General features: G+C 35.7%; 1 protein-coding gene across 3 annotated transcripts in view; it reads right to left on the bottom strand.

Moving 5' to 3' along the window:
- LOC145260629 (dynein axonemal heavy chain 12-like) overlaps positions 1-14864 on the bottom strand; it is a 572171-nt gene that overhangs the window by 198985 nt on the left and 358322 nt on the right. For all 3 annotated transcript variants that reach the window (XM_080118949.1, XM_080118950.1, XM_080118948.1), the window contains exons 59-63: positions 13082-13306; positions 9293-9472; positions 6538-6678; positions 1855-1992; positions 1413-1646 (exon numbers count right to left, since the gene is read on the bottom strand). In XM_080118949.1, coding sequence (XP_079975075.1) covers positions 1413-1646; positions 1855-1992; positions 6538-6678; positions 9293-9472; positions 13082-13306 — 918 coding nt within the window. The remainder of the gene's footprint in view (positions 1-1412; positions 1647-1854; positions 1993-6537; positions 6679-9292; positions 9473-13081; positions 13307-14864) is intronic.

The following is a 14864-nucleotide window of genomic DNA, read 5'->3' as shown; positions in this document are numbered from 1 at the left end:
TAGGTCCTGAACTGTCATCTAAACTTCAGCCTCTGTCCCATCAAAGAAATGTTGCATCCCTCTGCCTGTTCTACAAGTACTTTAACGGTGAATGCTCTGACGAACTGCAAGCACTTGTGCCCCCTCGACATAAATACCCCCGACAAACCTGACAAGCAGCTAAATCCCACCCCTTTACAGCCGAGATCCCTAGATGTAAGAGAGCCTTCTACTCCAGTAGTTCCTCCCCCAGAACAGCTAGACTTTGGAATTCCCTTCTGGGTCCCTGCTTTCCCAACTGTACTGACATGCAGAAGTTCAAGTGCAACGTGAACCGACATCTTGCTGCCCAACTCCCTACACAGTACCACTGCTGCGTATGTCCCTGATAGTAGCCCCCCTACAACAAAGTGGCAATGTGCCTTGTTTGGGGAGAAAATGTAATAAAACATGTTCGTTTTGTTTAAAAAATATTTAGCTGAAAATAACAATTATTTTTATAGAAGGAAAAGCACCATTCGCCGTAATAGTATCGACCCTGGCAGACGTTTATTAGTTTAAAAAGAATATTATCATTAACGATTAATTATAGAAAGCACCATGGAATTTCCAGAGGCCCCCTACTGTAAGCTATTGTTTACCGTCGCGGGTGTAGAAACATTATACAGCAGTGCACTTTCTGTTGTAACTTAGGTTGTCTTACTACGAAACTTGGCTGTTAATTGAAAACCATGTAGACGCTGCTTTTATTTTCAAAGTTTTATTTAAACAGAACAAAGACAGAAAACTGATATGTGTGTTTAGGAGAGAAAGAGACAGCCAGAGAGAGAGAGAGAGAGAGAGAGAGAGGGACAGGCAGACAGACAGAGACAGACAAATGGGAAATGGAGGCAGAGATACCAATAACATACAAAAGGCATGCCGACTTTCAACTAAGGATACAACGTTTCTCTGTCCGTTCAGTTAGGTATTGTCAGACTAAAAGGAAGAACCGTTCTCCCCAGAGTAGGTCACGTTATTTCTCGACTTCCATTTTTAGGCCCTGTTGCAATATTTTCGACATAATAAAATGGTATGGCCACAAAGATCAAAGATTTGGGCGATTCTATTTATAGCCATGGGTGATAATAAGGAACCAATCAGATGCCAGAATCGCTTTATAAAAATTTATGTCTTGACACGAGAAGACCGCTAGGTTCTCCTGATCCTGACCGGATTAATTCTTTACCTGGAAATTTTTCTCTAACTGGATTTATGCTGCCATTTTTAAACAATTATTTTAGAAGTACATTTTTCTATTCCAAGAATGATTCTACATTCAAGATGACCTACCCACCTTTTAGGATGCTCTCCTCCGCCACCCCCTTCGCTATCTAACACCACTAGTAATTATTAGTATAGATGATTGTATCAAACAAGTTTCAGAGACTTACCTTAATGAACTCCACATAATCCTCGTGTGTTCCTTTCTGTGGCACATAGTAATTCCCACTGACCGAAAACTTGTACTTTGGCTCCAAAATAATCGACGGATTATAAAAGTCTGCCAAAATGGTCGTCAAACAGCGCATGTCCCAGACATCAGTGACACGCCCTCCATAGTTGCACTGGCCTGTCATGTAAGTAATTGCATCATATGGGATATCTTCGTATTCATTAATGAACATCTGAAAATGGATTAAAAATCATACTTTGTAAATTACATACAAACATTGAAAGATGGTATTATGGAAATCGCTCCAGACATAACATGAAACCACTTGATGTAAAAAGTTAAAAAAAAAAAATACTATTTTAAGGTCAAAAACTTGCCACCTTTTTTCAGGCAAATCATAAATTTGAGAACCAAAAGGTTGGCATGAGAAAGAAACTTACTTGTAGTTGTCGGATGGATATTCTGAGATCCGACTCATTAAAACCATATTTAATGTTCCAGCCAATCGGGCCAAACTTGCGCCGTTCTTGCACAATTGCATGGAAGAAACAAAGACCGAAGAGCAGCTTCTCAAATTGCTACGAGAACAAAAAATAGTAATAGTAAAAATTAAAGAAATAATTTCACATTTTGATGTCGTTTGCTTTGTCTATTTTCTGGCATAAATGTTTGTAGAACTACTACAGAGTGCCAAAAAGCAAAAAAAAACAAAAACAAAAAAAAACAAAAAAAAACAAGCCGAGCATGTGTAGGGCTACCCCTCCATGAGTGAAATGTTTGTGCAAAATTTTTTAAAAATCCAAGGCATGGTTATTGAGAAAAGTGTGAACAACTAGAGTTATGCGAGAAAATCCGTTCTGGCAAAAATTTACTTTCACCATGACTAATGTTTGCGCAAAAATTAAAAAAAAAAAAAAAAGCAAGACGCTGCTATTGAGGAAAAGTGTGAACAAACAAACGAACGAACAGATGAACGAGAATGAATTACTAGGTCTAATTCCTCCTTTGTTGGGAGACTAAAAAAAATTGGTTTGCCATGAAATGATTACTAGTGTGCTGCGAATAGGTTATAATTGGAAGTTACAAATTGCTATAGGTGGAAAACAGCTTTTAGATCCTTATAAACAGAGTGTCTAACTTTACCTTCATACATTACTTGCAACTGTTAAAGACCTATCAAATCCCCACTAAGCAATAATTACTTCATATCCTCGGTGGTATACCGGGCTAGAATATGCACTGTATAAAACCCAGAAACAGAAAATTTTTACATAGGTAGCACTTAAATTACCTTTAAAAACAGTTCTATGGCCACACACTATCAATGAATAATAAAGCATATGCTAAGGACACCTCACTCTCAATAGACTATGGGACACTAATGGAGGCGAATAAAACAATCTAATGGAAATTTTTCAGAAAAGCTAAAAGATGTTATTCACTAACTTCACCCTGTTACCTACGTTTAGCAGAGAAATATGAAATTCTTAGTTTTAAGGGCCGGGATAAATCATTAAATGTAAAATTTGAATCGGTTATAAACTGCAAGCACTTTGGTAACTACGCTTTAAATAAACTATGAAAAAAACTAATAATGACCCCCCCCAACTGTAAACTTAAAACCCCTTACTCCCAATATCTTAATTAATTAATTAATAAATTAATCCAGGTAAAAGGAAATTGGTTACAAAGTGGCCCCGATATACCATTTCCAGCATGGCCGCAACGATTGAACTCACTACACAAGTTTATAGTGTAATTCAAATCTTGTCGGTAGCTGAATACTTGATGCTTCGCTAAGGCTATCAAGGGTATTTTTTATTATGACGTCATCACTGGATGGAGTGCCTACCACAGCTTAAGAGAGTCCCATCTACCTTCGAGAGAAAGATAGACTGCGCCAGTTTCTCAGCCTAGTATTTAACCTTGCGGTACATACAGCCCCTCGCCTTCCCAAATAGTCACTCATCCAGTACTGGCTAGGCTTAATGTTGCTTTACTTTGGTGATCTGACAAGAATCGGTGTGTCAACGTTATTGTGCCGTATTGATATACCACTAATCAATAACGACACCTTATCATGGAAGAAGGCGCTAACATAAAGCTACTTAGCTAAGGACCATCCCCTAGTCACCCTCCAGCTCCATCTCAAACGTCCGCCGCTTATACCAAACTAACCGAACAGCAATACATTTTGCCAACAATTATATTAAGATGAGTGCACATTACATACTTAATAATTAAATATCCAAAAACATTTAACTAAAATAATCTATGGATCGTGCACGCCTTTAATTAGAATGTTGATATGTACTTACAGGAATCATTATTGAAAAACAATGCTACATTAGGAAACCAACCACATAATTAACCCCAAATGATTAAGGTCCTGGATATGACCTTAAACTATATCCGATGGTGAGGCCCTAGCTTGCGGGCCTTGGGGAGTGTGTAACCACCCTTTAATTACCATTGCTCCCAGGTCCATTCTGACCCAGAGTGGTAGTACCTGTTAGGGTCTCAACTATGGGTTAAATAGAATCCGACTTAAAAAAACAAATATACTCCATTAAAAATCGTTCCTCCAAATAACTAGATTCGGCATTAAATAACCTGAAAAAGGTTGATATGCCGTAAAACAAAAACAACCAACAACCAAATGATAACTTAACACTCTAATCAAGGAACTATACGAACTGAGTATTCCACAAAGATTAATAAACATATGCTATTCATGCACCTATTTACATGTCGATAATCTTAAGATCCAATCCTTAGAACTAAACATATTAACCTATCAAATATATACATATTATCGTATTAGAGAAAGAATTAACTACTCAAATAAAAATTAAAAATAACAACCACCGAAAGTAGGTATATATAAACATATAAATACCTTTGCTACGATAATTACTCCAAACATAACTACCAATACACGACATTTATTTAAATTTTATTAATAGGTCCAAATATCCATTAAAAATAACTACTAACCATACCATAAAGACATATACCTTATATATAAACAAACAAATAAGTAAATAAAGAACCCTAAAAACTAAAAACAAATAAAGGAATGAAAAATAGCGAACAACAAAAAAGTAAATTAATATATATAAAACAAATAAAAAATGAATAAATAAAAAGCAAAAAAATAAAAAAAACACTTGTCGATAGAAAGTCGCCAGCAGTAAAGAGAGGAACACTATAAAAACAACCTAGTAGTTGTGACGATAGGAATATAAAAGTACTTTAGATAAAAGCAAGAAAAGTAGCCGCCAGACTAACATAATTCTAACACCTTCCAATTGTCAACAGCTTAATCACATGAAACCGCACTTCTCTCTATATCACCCCTACTCTAAAAACTAGAAAACTAACCCTAACCCTACTCTAAAAACTAGAAAACTAAAAACTAGAAAACGAATAAAAACGAGAGATAAAAAATAAAAAATAAATTAATATATAAAAATAACACTAGTCAAAAGGAAATTAAATTCGCTATCAATAAAAGATATACCATCCTAAAAACAACCCAAGATATGGGAAATTTTAAATTTAAATAAAGGTTAATAAATCACCGCCAAGCTAAACGAATCACACTAATGACAACTTAAACACGGGGAAACAACTTTCTCTTATTACACTTCCAAAAAAAAACCTACTGCTCACACTCACAAAGTGTACGCCCAAACTTTCCTCCGGAATGTGGATCGCACCTAAATATCTTATAAAACCAATGTAATCTTGATACCCGTTTCAATTTCGATTAATTTTTTGATCTGGTGAAGTGTTGCCCCTGAATTGGGACTGCATTGAAACATGTAAGCACATATGTAACCAAGAATGTTTGTATAATAAACAGACTATATACCAGCTCTGTCCTGCATTGAGCACTCTTTAATAATCACGCAAGTTTCATCAGATTTTCGTCTAGGAAACCAATCGATACAACCAGTATACATATATATATATATATATATATATATATATATATATATATATATATATATATATATATATATAAAATGAACTCATTTTTCCCTAGGAGTTTGACTTTAATAGGATTGATAATCTAGACATTTTACGCAGATGTATAGTGCAGAAACTACATCACGATATCTGAGGTCTGAGGTGTGTTATAAGCATATTACCTATCCACTACCTCGCTGATTGGAGCTTCCTATATTTTATCTGGTGAGAGTTCACTGCCAAAACCGAGTACGATCAATGGAAGTAGTAAAGTCTTCTCTCTTTAATAAATTTATACTTCCACTGCCACCCATGTACACCGTCTGTGACCGTTCATAGGAGACGATTACGGACGAACACCGGGTTAGATTTTCATAAAACCTGGACTGCAATTTACGTGAAACGCACCACGCTTACTTTTACGTCGGTTAAAAATACAAACACAAACAACGCACCACTCTTATTACAAGGATTCTTTCCTTCTTCCGTTTATTTGGTCTTGCTTCGATGTCTTTCTTTTCTTTTTTTATAAACATAGCATAAATCATTTTCGTTACATTTCGCTTTGTTCGATGCCTTTCTCTATATTTTCATCGTTTATTTCTTCTTCTTCTTCTTCTTCTTCTTCTTCTTCTTTTCAGTATTTTCCGTAGAAGCGGCACTACGAACCTATTCTGTTTTTTTTTTTTTTTCATTCCTCTTCATTTTCCTTCTTATTTTCTTTGGTTTGGAAACGTCCGTCTCACGTTCGTATATAACGAAATATTCTTTTGTACATTTCGGGGTGCTACAACCGCGATGATGAGGATACTTCCATTACACCAAATCGAACCACAGCAACACGTGCCAGGGATCATTTTCACAAAATCAAGACAGCAAAGGTTGGATTGATAGGAACAAGTTGTGTACTTTCATTGTTCGTAACGAATGAAAATACACTCCTTGTTGCTATCAATCCAACTTTTTTGTCTTGATTTTGTGAAAAACAATATGAATGCTCGATTACAAAGGCTGATAATTTTGAAGATTACAAATTAAGTCACCTTATACTGACTTAAAATTTATTGCTATATGAACGGTTAACGGATTCTCAATTATATAAGCATAATAAAATTCGGAATATTATAAATGATTACAGTGCAACTTACCATTTCTTTGCCTTTAGCACCAGAAAAGAATACAGGGTCACTGATGGGGTCACTTATATAAGATTGTAGTAAGTTCTGTCGTAGGCCCGTGGGTGGTTCATTAGTCATTTTCACACCATTTTGTAAGACGGTCACTGGAAACTGAGGAGGGGAAAAACGGAAAATTAAAAATCATGTCATGAATAAGTTTTAGTGTTTTAGGATGTGCACTGAACAAAGCGTTCAAAACCAGCAGCCTTGTGCCAGACTGGCGTAAGTACAAATGTAAAATAAAACAATACGAGGCTGCATTATTTGGATTATATAGAGTATTATCATCCTGAGTGTTATTCTCATAACGCTCCAGCCGATGTAAACTCCAACCTTCTTCAAGTGTATCTTGTTGAACTCGGCAATCTGCAAAGAATTTTGAACGAAACCTTTTATTTAATCCATAGGGATTAGCATGCTGTCGTTTCTTCAGGCATGACTGGGGAGAAGTCTTAAACCTTTTGCAATTGTATTCTTAGTATTGCCTTCACTAAGGATTGAACCTTGAACTTCCAGAAAATTTCACTTAGAACTGAATTTTTACTTAGCACTTTATCTGTTATGCCATTGGTTCTGAGTTGACCAGAAAGATTCCCGAGTTTAACAAGACACACCGAAACGTTGTGAGAATACCACTCCAAATGAGCACAGTAGTACACACATAAACGAAATAATACCCTCTGTTTATATATTTGCATGTACATTATTCACTCCTATTAATCAAGGCATAAGGATGGCTAATGTGGGCTATATCTATTTTAATATTTTTGTTTATATATGTGTACATAAACATGTTTTTTAAACAAATTTTTCCAATAAATAATTTTTGTTTTCTGTTCTTCAGTTGGCGGTATTTACACAGTGATCAAGTCGAAAGCACCCGTTACGGTTGAAGAACTTGGAGAGCAGTTCTGTCTTTTGGGTCCGTATAATGAAGAATGCGTACGTACCGAAGTTGAGATCTTGGAACCTCAGTATTATGTCTACAGAAGTGTTATCAAATCAATGGAAAACCAAGGAATTCGCGTAAGTTGTACCAATAAATGGATCATGTTTACAGTTTAATTCAATTCTCGTTTTGTCAGTTTTAAGCAATTTGCAATTGTATTCTTTGTATTGCTCTCACCAAGGATTGAACCTTGAACCTCCAGAAGAGTTTCACTTAGAATTGAATTTTTACTTAGTATTTTATCCATTACGCCACACGTATGAATGATCCAAATAATCCAAATTATCAATCCTCATTTCCAAATTTTAGGAACATATAAAGAAGTGGTTGGCCCTATGCCAGTTTCACTTAGAAAGAATATGGCCGGTTTCTTCTCCTGTAATTGTGTTTCAACCTCTGGAAGGTTGGAACGTAGACCCCTGATGTTGGAGAAGGAGACCTGGTAGTAGGGGTCTACGTTGGAGGATGGGCTTCTAGGTTTATTCGTGTTTCTTTTTTGGAGATTTGTCATGATTGTTGAGGTTTGGGGTTTGTGGAGCAGGTCGGTAGACTTGGTTGGAGCAGGACAGAGAGGGAAAGTAAGAGAGAAAAAGACAAGAATTTTTTTTTTTTTTTTTGTGGCACATGATAAGGTAAAGCCGTAACAATTACCCACTAGTATGGCATCGAGAGGCCCTTCCAGAAACTACTGTATAGTCCAGAATCCATTCACCAAATGGCAATACAGCACCTGCTGATAGGACAGCCTCCTTAGTGGTTAATCCAAGGTTCGGGTCCCTGACTATCAGGCGGGTAACGTCAGCCCAGATGAAACGTTTACCTCCAGCACCCTTACTAGTGACATGCCCACAAGGATAGACATAGAAACAGAAATTTTCCGACATCTCAGGCTACTGTTTACGAAGTACTACCGACCTGGAAAGCAGCTTTTTCTTCATCCTTTGTCAGAAAAATCATTCATTGGAAATGAGGACTGAATGACTAAAAAAGGAGAAGCCAGAGTTACTGCTGCCAATAACACATCCACATGCATTATCTACCTTCCATTGAGAAAATAAAAAATAAAATAAAAATAAAAAAAAAGGTGAGAAGGACTTATTAATATCTACTTTATAAGTCCGTTGCCTCATTCCCGGCTTAGGATAGTACTTGAAGATAGTCTCCCTTCCCATATATTGCATGGCTACTTTTTGTCTTTATCTAGGTCGAGCTGGGATGTTAAACCGTTCCAGCTCCACCCCATAATAAATATGCTATAATGAAACTTTTATCAAATTGAAAAAGTCTGGTTATTTTTAACTCGTTTAAAAAGCAAGTTAAGAAGTAATACCTTTAGGGTTTTGTATTAAATTTAGCTAGAAGTAATGCATACTTTAGAAAAAAAAAAAACGCGTTTTTGAGTTCAGATAATATGCAAATATAATTTGGGAAATGTTCAATTTCATGGGAGACTTTTTTTTTTCTCGTTTTAAATATAAGAAAAAGTATTGGTTGATAATAGTATTTTTGACAAAAAAGATTTAGGAGAAAGATAAGAAAACAAGACAATTATTCAGGATTAAAGTCAAACCTGTGATAAGGAAAAAATAAAAAATAAAAAACTAAACATGGTACTACCCAGGCTCATTGTTGCTTAACTTTGGTAATTTGGCGAGAACTGGTGTGCCAATGTGATTGTGCCGGATAATACCGAATAATGATGCCATAATAAATAATTGCAGTTTTTTTGTTTTGTTGTTTTTTCGAATGTTCTTCAATTTTTCTGAATAACCATACCTTTGGCGAAGGATAACTGGTTAGCCAGAGTCTAAAATCGGGGCTGGTGTCTTCTGGGTTGAGCTCTTCGCAAATCTTTTCCATGGCTGTCATCCAGGAAACAGCCAAGTGACAGTTTTGTAACAACACCCAACTGCCTTCGCTTTTTGCGCTGTAAATCATCTTGGCAGCAATTGGGCCCTAAAAAAGGAAACCGCAAAAATAATTTTTTAAAAAGAAAGAAAAAAGTATCAACTTGACTCATATTTGAAAATAAATGATTCTTATTCAGACTGCCAGGTACAATTCAAGCCAAACAAAATTGTGTGACGTCACATGCAATAAAGTGGGCTCCGGAAGACCTTTCTTAAAGAGGACCAAATACTTCATATGGAAAATTAAAAGACTGAAGATATTTAATAATTGATCTTTTCTACTGTAAAGAGATATAATACATATATACAGATATAAAGAGTTTCAGGATGGTTCATGAAAAAAAAAAACAATTAAAAAAATAAATTAAAAAATGCAATAACTTTTAATTAATCAAAAACAAACAAAAAAATGGTTGTAAACATTATAATTAGTGTTAAAATTTGAAATTGATGTTTTTCATATTTATTTTAGAAATTATCTTGTTAGTGCTCCGTGAAAAAACCTTTGCCCTGGTCAGAGGCTCCATGGTGTCCAGAAGTTTGAGAAACCCTGTAATAATGGAAGCCTTGCTTTGACAGAGTTAAAAAAAAAAAAACGGCTTCGAAACCTGGTAAGTGACGCAGTTTTCTCTTCCCTGCAGCCTCTTTTCCACAGAAGAGACATTGCTAGCCTATCTCTGATCTATCGTTATTTTCATCGCAAGTGTTCGTCTTGTAACCGAGCATGGATGCACGTATACAAATGCATACGAAATGCGAAATGACATCCCCATAAGGATAAATAAAAAGACTATAAAAAGAATGTGTGTAACAGACAGAAGAGCACATTCGGGAGCATGTTCGAGATCACGTTAGAGACGAGGATGACGTTCAAGAGGCCAGAGAGAAGGAGCACAATCACGTACGAGAAGACAATCATGTTTTATTCAGGAAAAATAAATGGCATCCTTACAAAAGAAAAAGTGAGTTTGGTTACTACTTGTCCTATGTTCTTTGCGACATGTTAACCTATTCATGACGATGTTACAGTCTGATCGTCAATCTTTGGTCTCCACTTGCCAAACTTTCACAAAACACTCGACAAGCTACAACCACTATCAACAATTTCCCCCACTCTCTATCTGTGCCTAAATCTAAATGTGGATTTCACGACCAAAGTTTCTTTTCTAGAACTGGCCGCCTGTGGAACTCTGGTCTCCTGGTATGCTTTCCAGCTGACTACAATATGATCGTCTTCAAGTCCTATGTAAACAAGTTCTCGCTGAGCTGCCCCCTTAAATGATCAAATTGTGCTAAATTTCCACTACTAACAATTGTCGCAATGACTACTATATACTCATTAACATTTATCCTCGAGTGACCTTCGACCTTGATAAGTGGTGACTTCTTTGTAAAAATAAAAAATTAAAAAAACTCTTTCATCTTATCTTTGATATCAGAAGTGCAGCTGTCGACAAGTCATCGCCAGCTAAACTTGGATGGAATTTCGGTATACAGGTTGCAACATAAGTAAGGTCCTTTTTACTTATTTTTATTTTTTATAAATAACGCCATCTATTTTTTTTTTTTATTATTATTTTACTTAATAAAAATGCATTAATTTTTATTAATTGAGAAATGAATATGATGTTTTGCAATAAAAGAAAATGCTGGTTACCCTTCAAAATAAGGAATAAAAAGAACTATTTATGCCGAATCATGTATATATATATATATATATATATATATATATATATATATATATATATATATATATATATATATAGTGGAAATGGTAATTAATAAAGACTGAAGAAAGTGCTCAATACTGTTGTAGAGCAAATATGCGTTTTATTTTTTATTACCGTATCTTTCTGTTAAGTTACATTATTGTTTCAGCTACCCGGCCGTTTTTTTTTTTTTGGCCGTCTGTAGCTTCCTCAGACTTTTACAGAAATGTTCGTTATTATCGGATGAAAGAGTGAAAGAGTGAATGAGGTCATTCACTCTTTCACTCTTTCATCCCATAATAACATACGGTAATAAAAAATAAAACGTATATATATATATATATATATATATATATATATATATATATATATATATATATATATATATATATATAAGCATAGGCAATGAATGTTACGGTTGCTGCAGAATTTTTATCTGAATTTAGATAATTACATGGTGGAACGATAAAATTATCGCCCTAGAAAAGATGACATGATTCCACTTCAGTTTGATGAAAACCGGTTTTCTTTTTCTGTTATAGACCATCTACTAGCTGGCCAGTTGTGTACGAATCCCAAATGTGATAGGAGCCTCCTATCATCTCGGAAAGTAACGCAATATTCAACGAGTGAGATTGTAATCTTACCTAAGTTTTAAATTTAGTTTGGCAAAAGTCGATTCAGTTCTGAATGAAACTAAGAGTTAAAATAATAATAATAATAATAATAATAATAATAATACCGTTCAAACTCCATCTTGCCAACTCTCAACTTCAACTGTAATCTTTACTGACTATTCTCACTGTTTCTCGCTCTCTCAACTGTCCCCCCAAAAAAGGAAAACTGTCCCGTGCTTTCACCCTTTTCATTTTCACAACAGTCATTGTCCTAATATGCAAATCACTGCCATCTTCTATAATATAAATCTCACCTGTCTGTTTAAATGTATGTATGTATGTATGTATGTATGTATGTATGTATGTATGTATGTATGTATGTATGTATGTATGTATGTCTCGCAAAAACTTTCGACAGAGGCGACGGATTTTCATAAGATTGGTATTATTTTTTAAGCTTTCAGGTGACAAATATCGAAAAATTGGCCAAAAACATTAATTCCTTCACCCTCAACTGGGCACTTTTCTACAGGGAGGGGTGGCTTTATTCGCTGATTTTTTCCAAAGGGAAAACTCTAGTTAAAATAGCTAAAACTTTTGTTCTTATTAAAAAAAAAAATTGATGCCTTGGATTGTTATTAAACTTTCTGAAATGTTGTAACTAACTGTGTTTTATGTAATTTGTTTGTCTATACTTTGCAATAACTTTTGGATGTGCCCCAGGGGCTCTTTTAGGGCTAATAAAACTACTCCATTTTTGAGACTATTTAACCATATTTGTCCCAAATTTTCTGTGTATGTCTATTTAGCAGTTTTGTATGGTGCTGAACTCAAATTTAGATATGTTAAGGCCTAGGGAACTTTTAGGGCTAAATGAAGGGGAAAAGGGGGACAAATGATGGACTTAGTCATTTCTTTTTTTGCATGGTGCAAAACTCAAATTTACATATGGTAATGCCTAAAACTGCACCGTTTGTTCATTTTCCCCAGGATTTGACGTCCCCTGGGGACTTTTGGTGGTAAATGGTGGTGGTGGGGGTGTGGAATGCTGAACTTAGTCATTTTTTTTAATGCCTCGTTCACTGTGCACTCACGGGGGACCATGCATGCTTCACTTTTTTTTGTTATTGAAAATGTTGCACTACTAAGGCTTTAGAGTCTTATCTACCTTACTATTTCACTCATAGCTGGAGAGAGAGAATTACAGATATTAACGACAGTGATTCAACAGAATACAGAAAACAACATTCTTGGCACACAGTCTGTAAAAAGTCAACGAGACTGGATTGAAAATTATTCATGTTGCAAGACTTGTGTCACACCACTTACCTGGCCTTGTCCGAGAGATATAGATTGGAATTTTTTCCCACCAAATCCTTTGTCTTCTGCAAATTTCAGCAGACTCATGGTGGGGTCAGCCCCTGGGGAGAGGATGAAGATGAGAGGAGAGCAGCTGTTGGAATCGACAAAACTCTTTGCTAGGTCAAATGGTGGAGGCTCGACGAACTTCTTGCCCAACTTCGTTTTCACAAATTCTGTGATGGCAGGACTGATCTATAAAACAAAACGAAAAAATAAAAAAAACAACGAACCATGAATTGATGAAGACCACTAGACCAACAAGTCAAACGAGCTGGAACAAAGGAAGCAGGAAATAGATGAAAAAATTCTAAAGTACACATCCCATAATAGTACATTACTAGCAGGACTTGGAAATTCCACGGCATGTGAAATATATTTAATCAACAAATATGCTTTGATAAAGCTGATATTTTCCTGGATAAAGTTGATATTTTTCTTGATAGCTCCCCCCCAAATAGTTTTGTGGGGACAGAAAAACCAATAATACACAGCAAATATGGCTTTATAAACATTTCTTTGAAAATAATGCCCATTATACAGGGTGGAACGATAAAATTATCACCTTAGAAAAGACGACTTGATTCCGTTTCCGTTTGATGAAAACCGGTTTTCTTTTTTTGTTGCAAACCATCTATTAGTTGGCCAGTTGTGTACAAATCTAAAGAGCGGTAGGTGCCTTCTATCATGTTCGAATATGACACAATGTTTAACAAGCGAGATCGGAGATGCACTGCTGTACAACTTATGCTTTCTACAGATCCAAGTTATGACAACAGGACCATTGCCAGCACCTTCAAAATGCATCACTGGATTGTCGCGAATAACAGAGACATCCCAGGGTGATGAAAATAAAGTTTCCGGTCACGGTTATGGTCTTTGGTGTCATTTCAAGTGAGGGCCGCATCATGCCACCTCACATCTTAAAAGTTGGCTTGAAAGTCAACACCAAAATGGATCTGGATATGCTGAAGAATGTGGTTATCTCCTGGTGCAATCAGGTGGCCACTGGAAGATCCTGGGTGTGGCAGCAAGACTCGGCACCGGGCCACAAGTCCAAAAGACCCAGGCTTGGATTCAGAAGGAATGCTATGACTTTGTACCCTTCTCTCCCCTCCCCTCCTCCTCTGACCTCAACCCACTGAACTACTTCATCTGGTCATACGTCGAGAACATCACCAACATAATCTCCCACAACACCAAAGCCAGCTTGATCATCACCATCCACCAAGTATTCACCGAGCTCCTGCCAGCGCTTGTGGAAAAGGCATGCTCCCAGTTCTGAACCAATATCAAGGCGGTGATTGAGGCTGAAGACGGCTACATTGAATAGATGCCAACTCTACTACATAATCAAGTTACCTGAATTGATTTTTATCAATAAAAGTTTTAAAATAAAGCTCTAGTGTTGTTTTCTCTAAGGCGATACATTTATCGTTACTCCTGTATTTTAAATATACAACTGACCCAAATGCGATAAATTAATAAGCACTAATAAATACCCAGAAAGTAATATTGTGCTACATAGTTCAATACAAATAATAAAATTACATTGTAAGAGGCAATCATTGATGTAATCCGTCAATCCAGCACCTCTTGCCAGACATTAAAAAAAAACAAATTTTATTTAAAAAAAAACTTCTTTTTTTTTGCTTGCTTTCTTTCTTTTGAATGTTTCTTTTTTTTTTTACATAACGTTTTACTGACTTCTTTTTTTTTACATAACGTTTTACTGACTTCTTTTTTTTACATA

This window comes from Euprymna scolopes, chromosome 36 (assembly GCF_053919585.1).
Source record: "Euprymna scolopes isolate OS-2025 chromosome 36, ASM5391958v1, whole genome shotgun sequence".
NCBI lineage: Eukaryota > Metazoa > Mollusca > Cephalopoda > Sepiida > Sepiolidae > Euprymna > Euprymna scolopes.
This window is presented reverse-complemented; position numbering and strand designations above follow the sequence as displayed.